General features: G+C 42.7%; 1 protein-coding gene across 1 annotated transcript in view; it reads right to left on the bottom strand.

The window, feature by feature from the left end:
• Positions 1-27,301, bottom strand: part of znf827 (zinc finger protein 827) — a 74,166-nt gene that overhangs the window by 19,143 nt on the left and 27,722 nt on the right. Inside the window, exons 5-8 of the mRNA XM_084340892.1 lie at positions 19,233-19,511; positions 7,795-8,037; positions 3,767-3,821; positions 3,525-3,625 (exon numbers count right to left, since the gene is read on the bottom strand). Of these exons, the coding sequence (XP_084197018.1) occupies positions 3,525-3,625; positions 3,767-3,821; positions 7,795-8,037; positions 19,233-19,511 (678 nt within the window). The remainder of the gene's footprint in view (positions 1-3,524; positions 3,626-3,766; positions 3,822-7,794; positions 8,038-19,232; positions 19,512-27,301) is intronic.

The following is a 27,301-nucleotide window of genomic DNA, read 5'->3' as shown; positions in this document are numbered from 1 at the left end:
CTTCTGAGGTCTCGCTGATGCCACTCAAACTCCTACTCGAGTATTCTTTCTTTCTTTCCTGCTTAAAGGAAAAGGCTCACTGTTTTTATTTTATCAGTTGTTGCACACAGAGAAATAGTCACTTCAGTCCATCAGTGAATAAAACTGCAGCCCTGAGATCCTGTTTTTTAATCAAAACTTGACTATGATAACCAGGGGTGTCACGATTCGATTTGACTTTCGATGTTGAGGTCACAACTTCATTCGATTCAATTTACGACGTTGAGTTTTTCAGCAGACACCTATACAATTTTCGCTACTGAGTCTTGATTTGTACGGATCAACAGATTACTGGTTAGCCATTTATTTTTGTAGAGGTTTGACCAAGTTTTTTTTTCAGTGAAAAGGTTAAGTGGGTATTAAACACCAGGAAGGATACATGCATTCAGAATGGTCTTTTTGCAATGCAACTGAATTTATAGTTAAAACAAGGCAGAGGGAAAAAAACACTCAGTTTAAGTGAACTCAACCGCACCATCAGTTCAATTTTCAAAGGTTATATTAGAGCAAAAGGTAAAGATAAATCTGAGCTCTTTATAGTTGAGTCCAGTTCCCTATGCAGATGAACAAGTCAACTTGCCAGGGACCGATATCGGCTGGTTCATTTTCCAGATGCCTATATATACACTGCATAATGTTTATAAGATCTAAAATTCACATTTCAGTGACAGGCCATTAAAATAGCTTACAACATGTTATTTCTACTAGTCATTTAAAAGTCAGTGATTTACAGTCAGACACTAACCTAGAATTGAATTTTCCATTAAAAACGGTTTCTGTTTGCTGTTCATCATAGTTCTTAGAAAGAAAATTGGAATCGGCCAAAATCGGAGTTGGCAAGTCAGACTTTTTAAAAATCGTAAATTGGAATCAGCCATGGAAATTACAGTTGGTGCACCTCTGGTTTGTTTTGTTTCAGTTCAGTTTATAAAGTAACAAAAAAACTGAACTACTAACCAATTCTTGTTAACCAACACCAAAAAAAACCCCCACATAGTTATGAGTTAAATGATCCAAAAAAACCCCCAAAGCTTTTGTAAAGAAGAGGCAACAAAAGGACAAAGTGGTCACCAGGCTTTCGTCGACTCAGTTACCTTGGTGAGGGATTATAGACAGCTGTCGCACCTCTGGAATTTTTCTGTCAATGACGCCTTCATTGTTGACATAACTCCAGAGGAAGTCAAAATTACTCCATACTGGCGACTTCAGAGAAGCAGGACGAATTTTCTCCATTTTCTCCATCTCTGGCAGTGGTGACAAGTTGAAAACTTTAGCTGCAAGCCATCAGTAGCTTGTCTTTGGAGTGTTTTTTTTACTGTTTATTTGGACGCACGCAAGTAGGAAGGGCTGGAGAGAAGAAAAATTCTGGGATGCTTTTGGTTTCAATGATCAGAATTGAAAGCTCATTTCACTAAATTTTCATTTGATTTCCAATCAATTTTTCCAATTCCCTATACTAACACAAGTTCATTTTCTAATATGTAAATACAATTTTTTAGAATTGTTTCGAGACAACCATGACACAGCAGCCAACTATCACTCATCACCTTAAAATAATTTTACAACCAGTAAACTGTACATACCAATATTAACACCACAACAAACTAAACCTTTGAGTCTCTTAATACTAGGCTCTGTAAGAGATGCCAACTAACAGGAACGGATGGTAAAGTTCACCCAACAACTAGAAATGCTTACCAATAATTGGAGCAGGGGAAATAAAACAGGGAGAGAAAGAAAATAAAGGCACACTAAAAGACATGAACAGGTGTAGATGGACACACATGAAGCAGAGAAAAAGAGTAAAACTGTACAACAGTAAAAGAGCGAGCTGCAGAGGCTGGATCTGAAGCTTAAACACACAAGGGAAAAGGGGAGGTGGGCTGGGCGAATTAACTTTCAGGACACTCTTGACACCCAGAAGCCAATCAGATTTTCATTAACTGGCAGAGGGACAGGCAAAGCTGGCACAAGCTAATTAACCTCTGGATCTCTCACTGCCAAAGGAACATGGAGGGAAGTTCTGGGATGCCAGGGAAGAGGGGAGGAGAGGGAGACAGGAGGGAGGGGTGGGGGGATGCCCTGGGCAGAGGCCTTCAGGTTGGGGAAATGTGTGAGAGTGCAGAGAGGCCGGATGGAGCTCTAAATATGAGAGGAGGAGAGGGGAGGGGGAGATCATGTAAAGTTGGAGGTGGTTAATTGTGATGTGTCCTTGTGGCCTTAAACTCGGATTTAAAGGTTTTTTTCCCTCTGTAGTAAAATGTTAAGCAGCCCGTCAGGCTTCAAAGAGAAGGTGAGAGTGAGCGTTGTGTGCGTGCACATGTATGTAAAGTGCATGTATAATGAGCATAATCAATTATTTCTCTAAGCTACAGTGGGAATAACATGAAGCCTTAGATACATGAACACACTGTACTATGAATGATGCAGCTGGTAATATTTACTTGTTTTGGTCAGCTACAGATTATTTTCTGTCTGTTATTAACTCCACTATGGAGGTTATGTTTCCAGCCTTGCCCGTTTGTTGGTTGGTTGGTTTGTCAGCAGGATTACACAAAAACTACTGAAGGGAATTTCCATGAAACTTGGATGGAGGATGGGTCTTGGCCCAGGTTAGGCCCAATTAACTTTTGGTGTGGATCCAGATAAAGGAACAGATCCAGGAATTGTTTGTTTAACATCGCGAGATAGGGCGTTTTTCAACCATTTTGTTAATTTCTCAAGAAATAATGCATGGATGATAAACATCAAGTGTATTACACTGGGTACAATTTGATGCAGATCCAAATAAGAAATGTGCATGGGTGGAGGTATGCGCTCTACTCAGTGCCATTTTAGTTTTTTTGATAATAATCTTCCTGTGAAACCAGTAAAACAACAATTGTGCTGCTGCCGCTAACATCTCTTTTCATTATCGATTAATCTGCAGATTATTTTATCAGTTAATTGGTCTATGAAATGTTAAAAAATTGTGAAAAATACTATTCACAAGTATTTTTACAAGATGATTGTTCAGTTTACTGCCATTTTAAATCACTCCTTCAAACACAGCTGAATAAAGCTGCTTCGCTTGGTTCCAATGCTCTTATTGTTGCTTTTGTTTTGTTGTTTTTCCTATTTTGCCTGTTTGTTATATTTATTTTGTAGTTTTTATATTCATATTTGTAATACTTGAGACACTTTGTCTCTTTTCTCCATGTCTTTTATTTGCTCTGTTCGGTGGGGTTGAACCAGAAAATTTTTGGCATGTTTGTCTGGAAAATTATTAAAGTTCTTTGTTGATTATCATAATAGCTGCTGATTAATTTTCTGATCGACTGACTAATCAATCATGCGACTAAACACTGCAGCTCTACAAGACAATATGATCAAGGATAATCCTGCCTGCAACAAAGTGCCAGTGATATGTCTGTGTTCCTCTACTCTACATCTCTATTCATGGTTCTGTGTGTATGTGTGCTGTGTTTTTTTTTCATGTGTCTTACCATGAAATGCTGCCCTGGTAGAAGAGCTGGCCTCTGCGGGGGAAGAGCTCTTGGAGCGCGAGTTAAAGGGTGATTGTCTGAAGCACTCGTCCAGGAACGGACTGAAACATGAAACATAATAATAACAGTTACATGGCTACTAAATAAACACATCTTTCAAACTACATTTAAAAATATGGTTTATTACCTATCAATAAAAACATTTTATTATTCACATTTATTATTCAGTATTTCTGACTCACCTGTTTATTCCCACCATGTTACCGTCTTTGTGGTTGTTGGATTTGCTGACTTTTTCTGTAAAAACAACAAAAAAACGCCTGAAGTCAATACAACAACATTCATATTGTAGTTAACATTTCTATTCATTCATCGCTTTATGTATTCAAATCTGCGGTTATTTATTTCCCAAACATGACCACCTGCTATCATGTGACCATCCCTGTGACAACTAACGACTTGGCCACACTACACAGCGTTAAAAGCCGTCAGATCTCTGTGCTGTTCACACTACACAACTTTCTGTTGGGAGTCTTGCAGTTGCTGTGCTTTGCATGCTACATGACTGATCAGCAACTGGGGTCACACACTACAAGATCACACACGCGAGATATAACACGGGAGTGACGTGGTCCAAGCAGTCAAAGTTGTTTGTGTGCTGATTTGTAGCGAGAAAACAAAGATAAAAAAGAAAAGAATACTTGTGAGAAGATGGATCATGATGCACGGACAGCAAGGATTATTAGTGCACTGAAAATGTGAAACTGCCTGCTCGTATTGTGGTTCAGCAAGGACGACACGGTTTCAAATACTGAAAAACTTGATTGTATGTATTCTGTTGGAAACTATAAGCTATTATTGTGCCTAGTCCATATGAACAGATGCGTGATAAGCCTGGGTTAAGAGAGCTACTGTGGATGACAGCAGAGGAGTGTCTGCTCTCGTTGGCTGTAGCCGTTCCTGGCTCCCCAACCCATCTGCGGCCAGATATTTAGCCTGCTAGATATCCAGCAGCCGTCTGTGACATGCTGGCTAACTGTCCCTGAGCTCCTGGATCACATCTTCCAACGGTTCACACATACCGATTCATGCATGCCGATCTGCCTCTGATCTGGGGCTTTTTGTCAGTGGTCTCCAAAAACTGTTACAGAGTGGAAGATCAGGGCTAAAATCCTGTAGTATGAGCTCAGCTTAAACAAACTATGGATGATAAAGAACATGGTTGTAGTGGACCTGTAGTTGAGAAAATGCGTTTTTTCAAAAGGGCAAGATTTAATTTTCACGCTTGATTTGTGCTTATATTTTAAGTCCTGGGTCCACCGTACAGAGCAGATATTTAGATATGACAAGCAGCCACTATAAATTACACTCTGTTAAATAGTTACTCAAACTTTCCTGTACATTTGCCATTACAGAACAGAGAAATAAATGCTATATAATCCTGAATCCACCATGTCAGCAAGGGTGTTCCAGCCATCTGGAGAGGTGGGAGTCTCTGTGGTGGGCCTGCTGACCTTTGGGCCAAAAGCAAGGCCAACAACACCAATATTAAAAGATGAAAAAGAATAACAATCCGCATGGCTGGTCAGATCTTCAATGGACTACCCAGCTGGCACATGTGTGTTTTTGTGTATGGTTGCTCTCTTGTATATAAATAAGAAAGTCTGCTGAAAGCGATTAATCAGAACAAAACATTTTTAATATCCTTCAGGTGGAATAAATACAAAGTTTGTCCAACTGGTGAATATCAAAGTAATCTTATCTGCTAAGAATTCCCCCCTCTAACATCAGCACCATCACTTGCTGGGCTGTTTATCTCGACTTTTACCAACTTCTAAAAGCTCAGAGGGTTTTCTTTCTCACCCGCCATAGCAACATGCTGCTCAGATTAATGACACTGTACAAGGTGATCAATTATTCACCTGCTGAGCAGAAGCAGACAGCTCCTGATGTGTAACAAGCCTAACATTTTATTTCACAAAAATGTGATAATATCTTCTGACAGTAGTGGAGGCTCTTTTACAGGTGAAGTCTACTGGAAGTCTACATTTGCTGATTTTAAGAGGTGGGACCACGAGCATGATTTGTTACATCAAAAATAATTCGGAAGCCAATCCGGTTCAGATGTTCAGCCAACTCAAGTGTGAGACATCTTCTGTCCTGCAGTTAAACTTGTGAAAGTTTGGATAAGCCATAAAATTTAAACTATTTTTTCATGGCGGAGTGCTGAGGATAAACTGAGTTGTCTCAGCCTGAGGAAAGAAGGAGGTGCTCTGTTCTGTGATGGTACGGTACTAAATTGATGTTTACTTTGATTCATCCTTGACATATTTTGTCCAAACTAAGGGGAAGCCAGAATCAACAAAAATGTAAGTACCTTATAACAGCTTTAGTGTAAAAATATTATGACAGATTTCAAAAAGGTGGGACGCTGTTCTTCTCACTTAACGTCTTACAGGCATCAAATTCAAAATGATTGTGTATTTACAAAAAACAATAAAATTTCAGTTTGAACATTAAACATCTCGTCTTTGTAGTGTATTTAGAAGAATATAGCTCAAAAAATATTTGTAAATCATTGCATTCTGAGGAGGTATGTGCTTTAAAGAGTGCCATTCTAGTTTAAGTTTGTAATATTTCAAGTGAAAGGTGTCAATAACTGAACTGCTGCCTTTTGGGTTCTCGCAACTTTACAGTCTTAGCAAGGTTCACACACCTGCCCTTCTTGCGCCTACGATCACACCTATTTTAGAGTCATGATCACACTTGAAACCGATTCTCTATGAACTGTCAAATGCTAGGGGAGTTTGTGCTGCATGCACCTGTAGCGACACATAGACAAGAAGAAATGAGAAGTCCAAGTGCCGTTTCAGCATGAGTCACTTTAAGTCCGGAATGGTCTTGTTCAGAACATAGAAATCATTTCTCAGCGTGGCTGAGTCTTAAACAGAAAATGATTTTAAGAGGTTTTTAAGTGGTAACTAAAGCGAGAGTTGTAAAATCAGCTAATGCTACTACTCGGGTGGCTGATGTGAGCACGGACTACGGGTGTTCAGCCGTAAAGAGCGCTAAACAAAATGCCTGAGAATGGAGCCATATGTGTGAGTTTCAAGGCGATGTACTGAAGTGAATTTCAAAGCTGCAACCATCTCAGTGTTCAGAGCGACCTTGCTACTGATGTGTCTCTGAGGTCCTACTGCTCTGGGTAATTCATATTGATTGCTCATTGTGTGACAGCAGCCAGCTCTGTTCCAGTCCCCCTCACATTCAAACCCAGTTCTAAAGGGGGGGGGGTCGCGCTTGTCGCTGTTGCCAGGCTAGCGATGCCCCGGCCTCCCTGGGTGGGCATACTGTGTACCCCTGCTGCCCTCTCTACCCTCCTTATCCTCTGCCCCCCGCTACAACCCCCTCCACCCCACCCTACCCTAAACACCCCACTCCGTCACACTGCTCGCCAAGGACAGAGGTCTCTTTCCACGTTGCCATGGAGATGCCGCACGGGAGAAATGTAAAGGGAGGGAGGGAGGGAGGGAGGGGAAGTGCAGGGGGTGGGGGGCGTGTGCAGCCAAGTGTGCTTGAGCCGGCATGTCTGAAAACGAGTCAAGGGAGAGAGAGAGAGAATGAGAGGAAGGAGGAGAGGGAGGAGGGAAGAGAGGGGGGCATTTGTGCAGACACCACTCCCCATGGGGCCTTGTGTGAGTGTGTAAAGGTGTGCATGCAAGAATGTGTGGGAAAGAAAGACTGTCAACGTGTGAATTTGTGAATATGTGTGAGAGCAAGAAAAAAAAAAAAAGAAGAAGAATTTTACACAAGCTTGTTTCTCTATGTGGCATTTAAGCGAAGCAATCACAGGCTGGATGGAACTGGGGTCACAGCCCAGGACGACAAGCTTGACCCCGCCACCCCCCACCCCACCCCCCGCACACACACTCACATCTACACCTTTCCTCTGGGGGACAACGGTTCCACCTCAAAGCTCTGTCTTAATCTAGCAATACAAACAGCTGTCTGCTGCTTCAATGTCACTTTCATGGCCGTACAGGTAAAAAGCAGGATGTCATTACATGTCATATATCCTTGACTTTACTACAGAGCCACCAGAGGATGGAAATGGAAACATGTAGGTTTTATGGTTGAGTATCAAAAGCTGTCCAAGGTTTAACGCTGCCGTGCTGCAGGGAGAAAGAAGACGTGTTGCTGTGTGTGTGTGTTGTGGATCTACTGTTGTTCAGAGAACAGTGTGTGCCTGACGCGTCTTGAACGAACATACCTGACAATTTGAACAGTAGTTCGGAGGCCATTTTGACCGATATGTCCTGGGAGAAGAGGTCTTTCTGGGGGCGGGCCAACGTCTCAGGGAGGTTGCTCATCGGCTCACTCTTCTCGCTCGCCCCTAAAGTGCTGAAGGCCAGCAGGTGAGAGGCAGGTGGGGTGAGTTCAGAGGGGGGCGGGTCCACCTCCATGGGCTCTGCCTTTACCTTCACCTTCTGGAAGTGGGCATCTTTGTTGTTCTCTGCAAAGGATCAAACGAGGAATATTACTGGTTAGATTCTGCATAAAAAGGTTCATCTGTTGGACATTATTGAGGAGCAGAGATGATGTTTTATTCACAGATGAAGGTTACCGTGATCAAAAAATATAGAAACCTCTACAATGTGATAGGTTCAAGGCTGTCCTACTGTATTTCATTAAAATGTACAGGGATTCACATTTTTGGTCATTCCATGTATATACACTCAGACCTCACATGAAGGCTGGTTTGGTCAACGACTCACAAGTGGCCCTAACGACTCTGTAAGGATACCCCCCACACAGAGTTTAACGCCTGCACTCCCCTTAGAACTGAAGAAGCCTCTTGGATGAGAGGTGAAACATCTTCAAGAAACTGAAACAAATCCAGTTGCCTACGATACAGCACTTAGAATTACCATGACCTGCATGACTGAAAACCTTCATCAACATCAGACCTCAAAATTACTTATACTTAGAACTAGACTGGCACTGAGTAGAGCGCAAACATTCATCAAGGCCCAGCAGTCGCCTTTAATTCAATCAAGCCTAATCCTGTATCAAATAAAACATATTTAAATTCGCTAGATCCAGATTTTTATTTGGATCCACATCAAATTGTACTCACTCATAGTTACGAGCAAACAAGATCGAACAAGATTCATGCATTATTCCCTGAGAAATGAACACATAAATGTTGAATATCTCGATATGTTAAAACAGAAATTCCTGGATCTGTCCCTTTATCCGGATCTACACCAAAACTTAATGTTGTCTATTCAGAGCAGAGACCCATCCTCCATCCAAATTTGGTGGAAATCCGTTCAGTAGATTTAGTTTAATCCTGACAAACCAACAAACAAACAAACAAACAAACAAATGGACATGGCGAAAACATAACCTACTTGACGGGGGTAACTACTTAAAAAAACAATGACCAGCAGGCAAAAAAATGGGAGATCTAAAAAAGATGAATGCATTTTTGTAATTTCCTTGTTAAAATAAATGTATGTAGGCATAATGAATTGTAGTGAAACATGTAAACATGCATAATGTATGTCTTGCACCTGTCAGATGCAGCTCAAACTCACACAAATCACACATCCGCCTCAAAAAGCTCGATGATCAGCAAAACATACAACAACCTCAATCATTAGAGGCTCAATCAGGATGAGGGAAAAAATCCACAGAGAAAGAGGATGGACAGACATGTAACAAATGGAGAAATGATTTCTTTCCTTGAATGTTTAAACAGATAATTTTCAGATAAGAATATTAAACACATAAAATGAACACTCTTTGACTTCCATCAGAATGTACAAGCGTTCAGCATAAAAGCATCAAAGATGATGCATGAATGGAATTGAAGCTAAAAGAGGGAAGTCCAAAAAATCAGTCAAAACATGAGCATTGCAGCTAAAGCCGAGCTGAGCCGGTTAGCATCTTGCTGTGTAATTATTAGGGCACGAGGGCATCGAGAGGTCACACTCTCGCTTAGGGGGGGAAGAGGGCTCCTGCAGCTCGCGTAGGTTCACTGCAGCAAACAGGAAAGACACTAAAACGCTTTAAATCCTAACTGAAAAACAATGAATTCTGTGTTTATAATAACTGCTGGACATCAGCGTCTCTGATTGAAGGTAGCTTTTCAGGACATAAACAATGGCCTGAAATGGTGAAAACAGCTGTTGACTCACTTCTCACACAAGTTCAAAAGGTGAGGCGAGGCTAAAAATAGTCGAGATGGCATCTGTTAGGAATGTCCCGAGCCGATCTGGAGAATCAAACACCGACTCTGCTCTCTCAACGGATATTAAAACAAAAGACTATAGGCCACTATAAAAAAATATTGGAAACTATTAAAAGGAAACTGTGTGGCAGGCTATATTTTCTTAATGCAGAGCTGTTCCGTTGTCAGAAAGTGGCTCTCTAATGGTCTCTGTGGCTAAATATACTCGATTAAATGTAGGCCTACAGTAAGTATACTCTGTGCAGCTGCACGAGGTGGAAAAAATGAATAAATAAACTTGGATTGGAGGGAAAAAAACACCAGCTAGTATCTGTATATCCAAGGTATCTGATCTTTTGACTGCAGCGGTGGCAGGAGGCAGTGTCTCAGTGTGGTGACAAGCAAGAGCAAGACAAAAGCAGTGGGGTTGATACAGTGCTGCTGACATGGCGACTCAGCACGATTATGGGATATATGAATTTGGCAGGGCATCGGGAGCAGTGGGAGGGGTGGGGGGGAGGTTAGAGGAGCTGGAGAAAGAGTAGGGAGGGAGGGAGATACAAGACAGTAACCCTGTGCTAACCCTGCCACCCCCCTCCCCTCGCATTCTCCACTCCTCCGCTGAACGAGGCCAGTGTGTGACACCAAGACTGGACCTACAGTCCATTGTGCGCACGTGTATCTACTGAATCAGTGTTTGTGTGTGTACACTACTGTGTTTATGTAGATGAATTAAACTCCCCCTTGCCTCCTCCCTGAGGTCCAGGTGTCTGGTTTAGTGGTAGTAGCCAGCATGTGGGGGACACTGACAACCATCAGCCCCGCTAATCCCTTAATCAGGTGGCCGGAGTTGGCCAAGAGTAACCTAGGAGAGGCTGATGGAGGGGCAGAGCAGAGGAGGAGAGAGACGGGAGGGCGGAGGGTGAGGGGGGCACGGCTCTGCAAGGGTCAAACAAGGGACAAGCGAGCCTCCATCACTGGATCACCAGCCCAACGACAGAGGCTGAGTGGACTGCTGTGCTCTGCGAAAACACACACACACGCAAAAACACATCCGCGTACGACAGGGCACGATACGGACTTGAGCTCTCAGCACAGGGACAATCAAATGGAGCCGTTACAGACAGATCACATAACACAGAGAGAAAATATTTGATCGTAAACACGCTGACAACATGTTGAAAGCATCACATCACGGCAGGGTAGATCAGAAGTCTACCTGTCACAAAATGAAAAAAATAAATGAAAATATGGCCGCACTCGCATAGTGATAATAGCTGTGGCTTTTTGGTCTGGGTCATGACCTAATGTTCTAAAGCCATAAAAAGCAGCCCTCAGTCTGCCTCCATCCAGCGTGTGCGTGTGTGTCTGTAACGGAGTAAGTGAGTGTGTGTGTGTCTACTTGCTTATGTGTCATCCCCTCTGGTGCAGAAGCCTCCTCTGTGATACACCAGCTGCCATTAGGCCACAGATTCAGGTCCAGAGGAATGTGTATATGTGAAAAAAACTGCCTGTGCCCGCTCTATAAAATAAATATCATAGCTTTTCTTCTTTTTTTGTGTGTTAGTGTTGATTCAGTTCCTCTTAATATTACTTCAAAGTGAGCCAATGAAACTTGGGAAATAAATGGGGTTAAACCGCAGGCTTTTAAGTCTGTGTTGGTGTGTGTTTTACAAATGTGCAAAATTAAAACTGGCATTTGGTGGTTTACATTTTATTATTTTTTTGTGGTATTATTTGTGAAATATCAAAAAGCAGGGAAACAAACCTCTAATGTTTCATCTCGTCTAATTTATCGCATTTGTGATAAATCACACATCTGTCCTCTTAAGGCCCAGACATACCACACTAAAATCAAAGAACTCGCTGTGGCGAAGGTCGACTGTTATGTCGCCTCATGTCTCGGCCAAAAAGCTGCATTTGAACACACCGCAAAGACTTCTACAAGCACATTCTGCAAACTGTTCTGATTAAGCTGCATTTTTTGACACCGCTCTCGCTGACAAAGCCGCTTTTAATCAAGAAAACGTTGACAAAAAGTTGCAAATGGCAAAGAGGCGGAGGAGAAAAATAAGGAGTGACCACATTAAATGGGTGAAATCATGGATACCACAGCGGCAGGCTTAAGAGTCTAACCCTAACCCTTCTTTTTCAGTTTCTCTTTTCAGGTACTGATCATCAACTGAACAGCCAATCAGACTGATTTATCTCACCGACGAGCCACCGCCTTTTCTACGCGCTCAATCGGCCAAAAAGCCGCCAACTAGGGCTGTCCAATGACTAGAGTCGTGGATGCTCACTGACGCCCCCCACAATAGTGTGTCAGAGCTTTTAAACATAAGACAGCTACAACATCCTCCAATCATTTATCGTTGTCATTTTCAATTTCAAAGACAACATTTAAAGAGGAAGGGTACACAAAAACAGAATTTAAAAGATTCCTTTGTCACATCTGGTGTATATTGTCCCGAATCTTTAAAACTTTTATTGCCAAATTCTGTGAGCATTCCCATTTTTCCCGGAAGGTTTGTTGAAGAGCAGGTGTTACAGTTAAGTACCCTTGCACACCTTCTGGCTGTTGTTTGTTTGGGAATTAAGCAGTGAACCTTTAGTTTTATTTTCGGTTCAAGATTTAAATCTTTGCCTCGACAAATGCACATGGATCCTACTTGTAAAGCACAAGTCTGGATTAGGTAAAAACTTTTGACCCCGTGTGACCCTTAACCAAGTAAAAGACTGCAAATGAAAGCTTCTTTCAGAACCATGTGGTCTGTAATGAAACCATGTTGCACAGTTTTACAATGTGTCTGAATGCGATCTGTATGCCAAGTTCCTCTAAATGCACTATACATACCTTGTTCCTTCTGACGCAGCACTACTCAAGTTTTGAGTCAGAATGAAAGTGACTGGGGTTTGTGCGATGCTCTGTTTTTAGTGATCAACTTTGACCTCAGGTGTCTACTTGAATCTGCACAGAAGTGACAGCCTGTTTCACTGAGAATGTACAATAGGAGGGTACAGACCCTGGATGGATCTGAAACTAGACCTAGACAAAAAAAAGTCACATACCATTAGTGAGTTAATGCACGCAAAGTCAATTTATCGCACTGCTGTGATGCATTGGCAGCAGAGGAACAAAAACTTGGACAAACAGACAGACAGGGGAGGCAGACAGACAGACAGACAGTGGGAGAGGCAAAGAGGAAGGGTAAAGATTGTCAAACAGTGCCAGGAAAAGAACACCCGAGGGTAAGAGAGGGAAGAAGAAAGTGGGATGAGAGAGAAGAGCTGGGGGAGGAAAAGAAGGATGAGGAATTGCTAGAGCCTAAATGACAACCTCTCCACCCTCCCCTCCGCCCGTTATCTACCCTTCTGCCTGCTCTGTTATTCGACATCTCTCCATCCCTGCCCCCATCCCTCGCTCTCTCAATCTCTCTATTCTCCTGCTCTCTAGCCGACCTGCTCAGACAGGGGTGAAGAGTTCAGGCGCTTCAAAGGCTGCAGTGTGGAGACTGCATGTCATGTGGGAGCCACAGCAGCCTTGCCTGCAGACTTCACAGACAGCTGCTGCTACAATTGATCCTCGACCAGCTAGCTCTGGGTAGTTCAGCCTTCCAATGGTCACAAGCTGCAGCTACATCTGACTCTGGAGCAGCGCGCTTGATAAACAGCCCATCAAAATCCAGATATGGCCCTTATAAAGCCGCCCTAAACAAAAACATTTGGCACATGCCGGGGCTGATCTGTGGCTGGTGAAGCTTTATCATACGAGGTCAAGACAAGAGATGACAAGTGATTGCCTCTGTGATTCTATCAATCACTCCTTCTACCAACCGAGGAAACAAACACACAAACACACACAGCAAGGGGTGAGAGGAATCAACTCTGCATTTCTGTAAATAGAACTATAGGCAGTGATGAGAAGCCAGTGAGACAGAAAGAGAAGACGTGGAGTAAAGGAGGGTGGGAGTAGGAGAGGTCAGCGAGCGGCCACATTGAGGGGGCATGATGAGGACACTGTCAGAGCCGTGTAGAGCTTAACATAAAGTAATACTGTACAGTAATGCCAGTGTTGTGACTTAAATGGTGACCTGCTTACAGAGTCCGCTGTGTTAAGCTTTACTGAGTAAATAGTGAATCCTTTTATGTCAGGATGAAGATAGATAATGAGCATTACATTCACTTACTAACTAAAAGAGTAAAGGCTATATATTTCAATATATAAATAAATGTTTTTATATAATAAATATTATTTTCAGCTCTCCCTGTGCTTGGTTTTTCATCCATTCCTAATCTTGCTTGATAGTATTTTCTTCTGGAAGCCATAGAAATTGAGGCTTCCCATATAATTTAAAGCTCCTGTTAGTAAGATTGTACAATACTGACACTTTGGGATCGAAGGTCGGGTCGGCCGCCATCTGATAGCATCGGTATTTGGTGAGTTAGGAGACCCGAAATTCAACTGTCTTACCAACATGAGCTTTAAACTTTTGAAGGCGGCATCAATCATTTAAAAAATCTTGGACATATCCCTGATGGGCCAAGTAAAGACAATGCCTTCCTCTTAAAGGTCTGGTGTCTCATGTTTACAGTTTTTGTTTGTTTTTTGTCCCTTATTTGCCTTTTTGCCCACAGTTCTTGTAATGTGGAAAATCTGAAAAATTTTCAGAAATAAAATAGAAGAAACTATTTCTTTCTTTTGAATTAAATTCAAGATTTTATATAATTTTCTTTGTCACATTACAGTTGCTGAGCAGCGCAACTAGTGTTGATATAATTTCCAACCTTTAACTGTGCTTTACTGTCCGTAGGAGTAGTGCAACAAAATGTAATACAAACAAAATATTCTAAGGCAAGGTGTTGGTGTTTTGGTTATAATTGGCTGTTTGCATGCTTGACACTGAACAGCTGTAAGAGTCGATACTTTGGTCATTCTATCAACTGCAATGGACGTGTGAGTGGTGCAAATGTTCAGCAATTAAACAACAACATGTAATAAATAACAAAACATAGTTTTAATGCAATTTAAGCAACAATGTCAATAAGCCCGTCTGCATCTGTGACCGTAAACTGCTTTCAGACTTCATGAAAGCCTTCCACTTTGGTTTACTAAATCCCCTCAGCTACCTGAAGGCAGCAGGTGACGTAATGTGTGTATCTGTATCCAATGTCATGCCAAAGAGCAAAGCCACTATGCACCATGACACACTGTGGTTACCTCCAGGAAATCAACCACAACCAACCAGCAATAATCACTCTGGTCTGTTACAGCACTGTTGGTATTCTTCTACTTTATCTGTTGCATTTTAATTAATGCATTTTAAAGGGCAAAACAGAGAATGTTTCAGTTAAATTTAAAAGTGGAAAGAGAAAAGAAACCCAGTCATGCAACTGTCAGATTATCCAGCTGACAGTGAGAATATCCACGCTGCAGGCCGACAACATGTGGTATGTCAGTTGGTTGTGGCTCCTGCAGTCGAGGCAATCATGTGAAATCTTTTGAGGGGAAGCCAGGTGGAGCTGGCATCCTTTGATTATAAACAGCGTTAATTATCACTCAATCAATCAATCAGCTTTGGCCACTGCTGCAAGACCTGCCAATGCTTCTGGAAATCAACACCCACTTTCTAGCTCCTCGCTGCGTTCGGCTAATTGTTCTGACGCACAGACAAAGACCGAAACAATACACGTTCTTATAAAAACTACGAGCATGTACTCAAGGAAACCATGGATAAACACCAGTTAACATTAAAGCTACATTTGATTGGTAACCAGAAAAGGCTCATGTTGCTTTGTTCATGTGGAAGCAGGCTGTTATTGTCTGCAATATGAACTAAAAGAACCTCAATCATCAAAAATGTGTTGCTGCCAGTTTGATTCGAAGTCTTTCTGCACCTTAGTGGTCAAAATTGCTTAATGCAACTTTTATTAGCAAGGTAACGAGCACTGCAGAGGGGAGAGGGCCTGTAAAATGTCCTCAGAGATGGAGGGCCTGTTCCTAAGGAATGAGGAATGAGTTAAGCCAGTACAAAGTGTGATTTCACACCTATAGTGAGGGTGGCTGGATGGTGAGTGGGTGGCACGGCTGTTACCCACACGATGCCAGTCTGCCAGGGCACCACCTAGGGCCTTACACCCCCCCCTCTCCTGCCTTCCCCCTCCCTTCCTGTGACGCCATGTTCCCCTTGCCCTGCAACACCAGTGCCCATCTGCTAGGACACGTTAGCCTCTGGCGCCAGGGACTATTTAGCCCGGCGTAATTAGCCCCCAGACACCAGCAGCCTGGTTTTAAACAGATGTGGGGGAGGTAGCGCTAGCAAGGCGACTCAACACGACCAACCAATGTTTGATAAGGAAGGGGTGGGGGGGGTGGGGGGGTGACCTAGTTAAAGGGATGATGCAACTCATGTTACAGCACAATGGCCAGTAATGATGACAACCCCACTTGCTCCGATTGTCCAATGCCATGGCCGAGGAAGGATGAGCAACAGAAATCTAATTAGGCTGTGTCCATTTGCTGTATGACAAGCAAGACTGAGAAAATATGCACTTATAGCTGTTTTGTACAAAGAAAACGCTTTTCCTAAAATCCCCATTGTGATTTCCCTATTCTGGTATTCTCACTGGGGCTGACCTTTAACAGGGGACAGAGAGAGGTCACTGTGTAGATGCCCTTGAACCTCATGACCGTAATCACACGTGACTGTAACGGTGCTGACCTTTCCCTGGCTCTCTCCTTTCCTCCTCGCCATCTTTTCCTCCTTCCCTTCCCCCTAGGGTCATTTGAGGGTCCAGACTCTTGTCAAGGCTGTCACTCTAGACGGCCCTCTCCATCTACCGCCCCCGCTGTTGCCATGGCAATGGACGGCACTGCGCTCCGAGGACTGTGTGAGGGGGCAGAGGGAGCCAGCGGACGGATGAACGCTGCAGCATCTTTCCCTAACCTAGGTCAACCTTGCAGAGCTAGTGTAAGTGATGGGAGGGGATAAACGCCGGCCGTGCTGCTTGAGGACCAAATAAACTGGCAGGATAACATCAGTGCAGGGGATTGGAAAATGGCAAAAATGACGGGAGAGAAAGAGGGATAACAAAGATGAAACAAAGAACATAGGTTGGAGGCAGTACAGTGGAGGAATTATATACAGCCCACATCATTCTCTCAGTTTTTGTCTCGGATTTAACACAAAGGCGAACGTCTTGAATTAGGTTTTTCTGTTGTTTTTAAGTGGTAATCATGTCATCTTTGTCTTCTTTACACAAAAGCACACTCACTCACGCACACACACGGGGGAAACGTGACCTGGGGGCAGGCAGTGGAGCAGCACACGTGTAGTACCACAGAGCTTCAAGCCAGCATGAGTCACTGTGAACACCAGTCAACCCAGAGAGAACAATGGCAACCGGTGTGTGAGGTGTCTGTCAGGCACGCACACACTGGCACAGGATGAAGAGCGGCGGATGGAGAAACGCCCCACTGCGCCACCATCAGACTGCCTCTAGCTTTGGTTTTTAACACTGTGGATGGATGCATATTTTCACAAGTGTGTCACATTTTATGGCTGCATAATTCTAGCGTACTAATCATTCCAATGTTGAAAGCAGTCTTTTTTTCTACAGGAAATGTAGTTCATGAGGCCTTTAAAATACATAGTTAAGGGGGGGGAAAAAAGGAAAAAAAAAGGTGTATCATATAGCTCGGGAAACCAGCTGTGTTGGTACAAACTGATACATACTTCAGCAAATTTCATTCTTGACAGCCTGAGAGATACACTCCAGCAGCCCACAGCGGACAAACACCTGTCCATAACACACTTGAACTGGCCCTGGCGCTCAGGAGTGATTTTGTATGTAGGCTAAAACAAGCAGCAGCTTCAACGTTATCTAGCAGCGATGCAAACTGTGTAGTATTCGAAAAACAACAGCGCAGCAGCAGCACACGCACTGTGCCACAAAATAAAGAGCTAGGTTTGAGTCTCTGCCTGAGGACTTGTTAGCAACATTCTTGCTGAGCTCAAACCAGAAGCTGTAAAGGCTGAACAATGCTGCTCTGGATGATGTCAGAGTGGTCCACACAGGTTGAAACATGATGTGTGTCAAATATCTTACTGTTTAACTGTTTGGCATAAACTAAGAGGCGAGTCAGGGTCGAGTTAAATATACAACACTGATTCCAAAAAAGTGGGCAAATAAAAACAGAATGCAATCATTTCCAAATGAACTCTGTTCACCAACAACGGTTTTATAGTCTTCCTAAGCCTGTGTCGTGATATCCTTTACACAATGGTGTGTTTCACAAAGTGGTGAACCTCAACCCATCCTTGCTTGTGAACAATTGAGTCTTTCGAGGACTCCCCTTTCATAACCAATCATGATACTATCACCTGTTACCAATGAACCTGTTTACATGTGAAATGTTACAAACAGGTGTTTTTTTTCACCAAATCTTTCTTTGGTGCAAGACTATGGTGTCAGCTGTGTTTAAGTCAATGGGAGATGCATGGACAAACACACTAAAAACTTCTGATGAAGAGATGCCTCCAGGAAATGAAAGAACAGACGTCAGAGAGTAGGTTAACTACCGTTTTTTTCCAAATTATTGAAAGGGCTGATAATATCATGACCAAACGAGGCAGGTCTGACCAAATATCACTGATGAGACTGAAATTACACTGTGAATAGGAGCGTTCCCCAAACAAAACTGAGGGGCAAACAATGTGTTGATAAAAACTGAGAGCCTTCATCAACATTTGTGTTGCTGGCATCAAGTTCATAATATGCATAAATTTACTAAAATCAATGAAGTTGATGAGAGAAAACATTAAATATATTGTCTTTGAACCGTTTTAATTGAAGTTATGTGAAAAAAAAGGATTAACAAGTGATCCCATTGTGTTTCATTTACGTTTCAAACAGCATTGTTTTGAAGACATCAGAACAGGAAACTGTTGCACAACACAAAGCAGAACTGAACCTCGACATACTGCTTCTTGTTCACAAAAACTGGGAGAAAACCATAGATGCAACGAAGGGGACCGTAGAAAGAAAATGAAGGGTCAAGACAAGTTACCCGAATATCATCACTGAAGATACAAAGTCTTCGCAGCCACAATCTGAAGGCCTCAAAGAAACTATTTCACCACATATGCTTTTCCCCACAGGTACACTTTGCTCACCTTTGAGAAGCCCCCAATTTCAGCTTGGTTAGGTGTGCTATGGTAGAAAACAACAAAACCCTTTTATGTGTCACAACCTGAGCTGCTATTGGCTGATCTGACACTCAAAAAGCCGACCGGCACCACAAATATCAATAACACAGTGCATGAACTGTTCTCTCTTAGAAATACTTTTGGATAGAGGACACGGATTTTTAAAAAGGTATTCAAGGTTGTTTGCGTAAAGTTTTTTTCACAAACTTACAGAATGCGCACCCAAATTTGATGATTTGTTTTTATCTAGAATAATAACAATAATACCTGAGAGCTTAATCAGCAGCTCAGAAGCCACCTTGACGTTGATATCCTGGCTCAGCAAGCTGTTCTTCGCCATGGGACTTCCTTCCCTTGGTTTCAGTGGCCCCAGGCGTTCAGTCACTGCTGCTGCCCCCGCTGGTCCATCCTGGCAGAAAGTCGCAGGGAAGCTTGGTTGGACCTGGTTCTGGGATTGAGAGGATGGTCTGGGGCTCAATGCCTCCTCCACTTTGGGCTCTTCCTTCAGGTGGAAAGGAGACTTGAGGGTCTCTCTCTGGTTGGCCGCTGCAGACAGAAAGAAAAGAAATTGAAGGAATGGTGCGATATGAAGACAGAGAATGTAAGGGGAGACTAAATACTGGTTGTGACCAAACAAGTGAGGTTCGTAGTAAAAACAAGAGGCCAGGTGGAGGCTCTTTCTGTTACAGCATCTCAGTGTAAGACAGCAAAAAGTCTCTAAAATTTGCATGCACTTAAGAGCCACGTACTGCATTCTGTGTACCTTTTATCCTTCAGCTTGAGATGAGCATCTAACTTTAATTTAATTTGACGCTAACTGATAAAAACAAACAGCAACACCTGAAGTTGAGTTTAATATCCCACAAGGACATTATATCAACATTTCTTGAACTTGAACATCTTTTATGAGTGAAGATGACTACACAAACAACATAAAGTATGATACATGAATGTGCAAATTAAACAGAACAACAAAGTGGCCCACAGTGGATTTTCACAGTCTTGTCACTGCTACAGACACCACAGTTGGCGTGCTGTGGGCCAACACAGAGGGTGCAACCTCATGACTGTCTCTCTCTCTCTTGGTCTTTAGAGCATCCACAACAAACTCCCAATTCATTTCCTTCATCTTTCTCCTCCATACTGCCCCCCTTCACCACCCCATTAATTTCTCTCCACTTTATTCTCATCTCTATTCTACTTTAAGTCTAGTTTCCTCATCCCTTCTCGCCCTGGCCCTCGTCTGAATCCTCTTCAGGCGTAAGGACATGAAATAATTCCTGTACTTCTGTAGAGCAAGATAGCAATCGGCTGAAGCCTTATCATGCCATCTCTGCAGTGTGTAGCCTAGGTTGGGGAGTGAACTGTCACATGGATCCCTCTGCTCTAAAGTCATCTTCAAGAGAAACTGGGCCACATCTAATCCGCCTAAGATGAATAATTAATAATTAGACATGGAGCAACTTCCGATAGTCGCCAAGAAAAGAACAGCGGGGCAAGCGTCTCTCTTTGTGTCTCTCAGCACGCTCCACTACACTCTGTGCTAAAACAAAGGTTTACACAGGCTATAGCTTACAACATTGTTGAAATTTTAAATGGCTATAAAACGCAGAGAGACGATGTGGAAGAATGTTTTTAAAACACATTCTGTCAGTTTGTGGAAAGTTATTTGATATCTTCGTTTTATTCAGTGCAACTATGGGAACCATGGGGAAGGTTAAAGGATACTATTGTCCACTACTGTAACCTGATTTACTACAGGTGCACCGTGCCATTTTACAGCACTAATTACAGTACTAAGTATTTCATGAAGTGGACTGGCTGTTGACAGCACAAATCAGCATACATGACACTTGAAACTGTTACATGAATGCATGCACAAATTTTGCTTCTAGCACCATTTTCTGTCTGTTGCTGTATATGTATTTTTAAAATAAGCCATATTATTGAAAGCTTTTGAAAACTTTTAATCATTTTATTTTTTGTAAGTTTCTGACTTATATAAGATGATAATTATCTAACTAATCTAATTAGTTAGATGATAATCATCATCTGCTTTCAAAAGAAGTGGAGAAACAGCATGTATCTGCACAAGCATGAAGCTTGTGATAAGTTTGTGTTGGAACACATGTTCACTGAAATGTTGCTGTGTTTTTGTTGGCAAAAGTAAACACAAATTAGTCAATCTGGATGCAACAGTATCCTCAACTATAGTGTTACGATTTAGACTGTTTTACACACCAGTTAAGAATCAAACCTGGCTACTAAAGCAAAGTTTAAAAGGCAGTCTTTTACATTTGTCAACTACAATGGTTACTCAGTACATGTGTGCATACCCCTGCCAAGGCCCAACAGTCCCCTTTAATTCAATCAAGCCGCATCCGATATCAAATAAAACATATTTAAATTCACCAGATCTGATTTTTTTTTGGATACCAGCCACCTAAATACGCCTGTTTTTTTTTTCAATCAAGTTCTATGCATTATGTCCTGAAAAATTAATGAAAATGCCTAAAACACCCTAATTTGCAATGTTACAGAAAGTAAGAAAAATATCCTGGATCCTTCCTTTTATCTGGATCCGTACCAAAAGCTAATGTGATTTATCCTGGGAATATGATGTCATTTTGCATTTTGAAATAAGCAGATAACAATAACAATAAAATAACAAAGTTGGGGAGCTTCTAGGGACCTACTTCTGCAATTATCCATATATTCAAATCAAAATTCAAATCACATTTAAGTAATTTAATTTTTTTTAAATTTTAATAATTAAAGTTGTATTAATTTGATTCCAATGATGTTTGATTGAGACAGAGTAGGGTACCAAAAAACATATCAAAATGTCATCAACACCCAACCCAACCCTTGACATATCAACAGTTTTCACATAACATGTACACCACTACTATCTGTTTGTCACACACACATACACACACACACACTCATGCACGTACACAGACACAGGGCATGGATATAAGAGAGGCTATCACTCTTGGGCAGACCGCTGTCCAGTCTCCTCTGGCCCCAGCAGAGATCTGCTCCGCTCCTCACCCTACCGTCTCACCTAACATCTCTAACCGCCACAGGCCTGCCGCCCCCTGCCCGCATCATCAATCTGTGCCGGCTCCAACCCCTCTGATTAATGATGATCTATGCCGGAGGGATAGAGGGCTCAGGGACAGGGGATACGGGGCAGGAAGAGGGGACAGGTGCTGGTGTTTTGACCACCCATGTGGTGCCACAATGCCACAGTGCCACTCTATGGCAGGCTTGGGCTGTAGTTCAAGAGGGGGAGAAGGAAGAGGTTGAGCGGTGGGGGAGGAGGCGGTGGCGGGGGGTGGGAGGGGGGCAGTGACCTTCAAGTTCAGGGGCAGTGGCGCAGGGTCGCACGCAGCACCAGCTGGAAATGTCACACCGTCAGATGTCAGCGGGCAGGCTAAGTATAACCTGGTCAGCACCTGGAAGGACGTCCTCTAATTAGAAGCGTGTTGGGCCATGTCGGATCAGACAGGGACAGCACACTTGGTCACCGCCTTACAAACACACATAAAAATACACTATCCTGTCTACCCACGCAGACACATACTTATCTTTATCTTCGGAGAAATGCTTACTTTGTGTGTCAAGCTGCTCTGCACATAAGCTACTGACAAATACACACTGAACACAAACTTAGATTCTTAAATTCCTCTTCTCTGTGGCCTCACGAGAACAAAAACAACCCCAGGACGTGCACTCACACACAAAGTCACACCACTCCAGTGACCTTTTGGATTGTCGCTATAAATAGAGTGTATTTCCACTAAGAATCTATGTTACATAGCCCAATGAATTATTTAGTAGCCCAAACCAATGGGCACGTTTTTTTTATTTCTCTAAGCTCAATGACAAAAAAGACAGAGCACAGTACCAACAGGAACAATTCAGCTCACACTTTGGCCTTTTGTCTGTCCAAATTTCACAATCACAATAGCATCATGAGCATCGAGTCTCTGGCAGAGCATCTTGTGAAATGAACACAGATCTGAGGAGGAGGTAGGCGTCTCTGGGTGACTTGGCATCTCTTCTGTGAGCTTCTTGCCTGTGTGAGTACGTACCCAGGCCAATGTCAGCCCCCTGACATCGCATGATACTGTACGGATGGTTCTAGCTCCGGGTTGACGATGCTATCAGTTTGTCTCCATGTTATCACACCCTTCTGACACCTGCCACCAATGCTACTTCCATCGCCGTTCTCTCGCCCGACTCTCTCCCCTTCGCCACGCTTCTCTCTTGCGCCTCATCCGTCTCGCTGCCAGGCGCTTGTCCACTCCGCCTCACCTCTCGCTCTGTGGCCAGGGCTGCCGTCAAATAACTTCATTAGCTTTCCACCTCTGTCACGCCGGCCTGCTCCCCCTCTGACAATTGGCTGCTGTTTTCTCCCGGATAAAAAAAAGAAGCACAGGGCTACGTGGGGCAGGTTGAGAACCCAACAATAGCTGACAGTGTGCTAGACACTGGACAGTGATACTGATGGCTGCAGTGGGGATGTATGGACCAGAGGTCACACACAAAAGGCCTGCCTGTGTCTGCTCATGCGGAGCTGGAAAGCAAGGGACATGTAGATTAAATCTAGATGTTTACAAAAGAGACAAAACTTAAGAGAAGACATTTCAAATTCTAAATATTCTGGTGCAACAAAAGCAAAATATTTTTACACTTGAACATACAATTGATGCTGCAATGGTGTTGTCAAATAACAAACTGTCTGTCACCAGGATAATGACACGAAAAAATAATCCATGCTCTCAAAAATCCGTAACAGTATTCAAAAGGTCTAAAAATGTACAATGTTAAAATTCAAACTGCGCCCCATTTCACTGTAACCAAAGCATTGCATGCAAGATACTCTCCCAGGAAAAAGATAAATAAGACAACTGCAGAAGCATCATGACAGATGCAACACCTCCCACAACCCCCTGCATGCCAATTATTCACACCCAGCCAGGGTCAAGCTCGTTGTGCCTGTGTCACCGCAGCGGGAGGTGGGGGTGGTGTTTGGAGGGTGTGCAGTGCCCACTGTCATTATTAACTCAGGGTCCACTGGGCACAGGGTAGGGGCTGTGCATTTCAAAGTGCTTCGGTGGCTTTCATCTCTGAATCAAAATGTGGATCACACTGGATCGCTAACGGTTGTGTCAGCGTGCAAGGATAAAAATCAAAGGGTATCAGTACAAGACTCAATGGAAAGCAGGGCAGTCCAAAAAAATGATATGCTTATTATGTCAGAGGTCAGGAAGAGTTCACTGGCTTTTAATGCCTGGGGAACTCGATGCAACTCCCTCTTTGCCTCCTTCTCGCTCTCCCTCACATGCTGTCACTTTATCTGTCTCTTTTTTTTTATCTTTCCCTCTCCAGCTTTTTTCTAGACCCCCCATTCCCTCCACCCCTCCCTCTCCCAGGCCTTGTGGGATTGAGGCACTGAGACAGCAGTGTAAAAGCAGGAGGGATGAGCTGCTCGTGTACACATTCAATCTAGGTTGGCAGGGAGGTCAAAAGAAATGGAGTCTAGAGGTCCCAAGAGGAACTTCCTCACCTCTCCCTCCCTGGCTGCTCCGTGGCATGGGTAAGTCTCACAAAGATCTGAGCCCCGTTCTTCTCAGTTTCATAACCCTCCATCTTTAACTCCGCCCCCCAACAAAGGCAGAACTTTGTGATCAAAGCAGCAGTATTCATTAAAACCCGTCATCATGCATTCAAGTTCAACATCCTCTCGCCCTGTCTTTTTATATCCCTCCTCATTCTCCTTGAATGATGCCCTGACTAAGATGTCCGCCACTTGACACTGGACTGACATTGCGAGGAGCCATCTTGGCTCCTTTGGGAGTTGCCTCTGCTTGATTGTGCAGTCTGGGAGTGAAGCGCAACTGGCACCCAGGGGGCATCCATGTGGAGCCGGGGCGTGCGAGATCGAGGGGGAGTTAACTAAGCCGGCCCAGTCCCTGTGCATCCTGGCGGGGTCACAGGATGGCGCTGAGGGCGCTAATCATTTCAAATTATGAATTCCTTTTTAATTATGAATTATGCATAAATTTTTAATTAATCTAATGTTCCCAGGGTTTTTTCCTCCCATCCTCGCTCAAGATCTCAATCTAATTACACAGCATTAAGTGGAAGACTGGCAGCCGTAGCCTCGACCCCGACGCTGAACCTCGGTCAACCTTTTTCCATCAATCTTGCCATCGTCTCCAAGCTCATCCTTTGATATTGTGCAACATGGTGAAATGCATCTAAACACGGCCTGGACCTAGTACACCTTAGAGCAGCATGTTTCTTAAGTTTGTTTAAAAAAAAGTGCTGTGTCATTATGTTAGAAAGCTGAGGGAAATTCCATGTCACATTGCAACTTTACCAATGGCATAAAAATACTGAACTGAAAGAGAAATTTTAAGTCTTAAACTACCTCATGAATGGCACATATTACTGTTTACACTGCTTTAAGTCAAACAGCATCAACTGCAACAACTGCAATCTGATTCATTTCTGAATGAGGCTCTCACCAAAATACAGTCGCTCTATGTAAAGCATCCTAAATACAGCTTCAGACCCACTTCTAGGTCATTTTTTGTTTCATAAACAATTATAAATACCATTAAATATATACCATTTTGTCAGTCATATTAATACTGACACATGCAAACACAACTGTAAGCGGGAAAAAGATGTCTAGAGGTTACAGATCTTTAAATCCCCTGACAACTATCAAATGTGGGTGAGAAAAATTAATCCCTCAACTAGTATTGAGGTGCCCTTGAGCAAACCATTTAGTCCCCAACTGCTTCAACGGAGCTAATCAGTGACCAACAGGAGAGGACTTTGAGAGTCATTTTAACTGTGTGCTAAAGAAATCCATCATACAGCATTCATTCTTGGATGGATAACTAATCTCAAAAATTGTTTGACATTTGGGTATTATAATGACATTTTTAAGCAAATAATAAGCAATTCAAAAGCAAACCATTTATCTATAAGATTAGATGTGAACATACTGTACTGCTCTGATTTAGGTCATGACGTTAGTGCTGCACAGTGGCACTTGAGTTGATGTTTAAGAACATCTTCGACTCTGCTGCTACCAATCATGGTGGTACACACAGTCATTTCTCTACATCAGGTGCACTATAACTGATGAATAGCAAAAACATCATCTCCATTGACCATTTAGCAGTGCAACTTTTAAAAGGCATGAAGCCACTCAAGCTTCACTTTTAAAAACTACTGTAAGAAGAAAGCTCAATATCAAATTCCAAGCATACCATGCAGGAGTAAGGAGACTGAGAATGTTCTGTTATTATGCGAAGAATGTCTGCTCTCTTTTGCTTACTCCAACACACCTTCGTCGTACACAGAAGCGGCATGACACAAGGAGGGTGCCAATAAATCAGTTAGATGTGCCAGCTTTAGGAGTATCCACTATTTGAGCACGGATCGAGCCACCATCAGTGAGATGTGTTGTTTTTTGAATGTAGATCCTTTCTGTGTGTATCTCAGTGTTGTACAAGCTGGACAGCTTTTTGTGGGATGTTATTGGAATATTTCAAGCCTGTGTGTCTGTGACTGCCTACTATGTTTTTCAATAACAATATGCAGTATGTACAGTATACAATATGTGTACTGGCAAGACCTTTTGATATGTAGGTGCTACTGTACATCATAGAGAATTTGAGTGCGGAGTGCACCTGAGCAAACTTTTCCCATACAAAAAGGCTATTTTTCTGTGTTTATTTAATGTTTAAAGTCATTTATTCATTTAAATTAAATATTTTTGTTCTAATATACAGTATTTTGTCTTCCTCAAATCAGTACCTATTCAAGTTTTGAATTCTTTGGGTGTTGTCCTTACCAGTTTAAAAAGGCATGTGGTACTTGTGAAAAGGCTAAAAGTCCATGGCCTGCTTTCCTACTATACTCATGGGAAAGACACAGAAGCCAAGGTTGTGAATAACCCTGTGTACAAGTGAAGGCATGCCTGATATCACCAATCTGCACAATAATATTTAAAGTCTGAAAAAACATCAGCTCAAACATACGTGTCTAGAGATGCACCCAAGACCCATGTAGCGTTATTTCGCACAATTGTGTAAACTATTTCTATTCAAACACCAGAGGGTTTTGCGCTTTTTTTCCCCGTGTTTATGTCCATAAAAAGTCTAAACACCTTAATGTATTTGCAGCTGTCAAAAGCTAAAACTGTCTATTCATTAAAGGCTTGAACTAACTCCCAGACATTTTAGGCTCCCATTGTTTTAAAATCCATTAAAAACAGCTCACAGAGACGTACTGCAGCCTTGACC

Source organism: Pagrus pagrus, assembly GCF_965226575.1.
Source record: "Pagrus pagrus genome assembly, chromosome: 2".
Taxonomy (NCBI): Eukaryota; Metazoa; Chordata; class Actinopteri; order Spariformes; family Sparidae; genus Pagrus; species Pagrus pagrus.
This window is presented reverse-complemented; position numbering and strand designations above follow the sequence as displayed.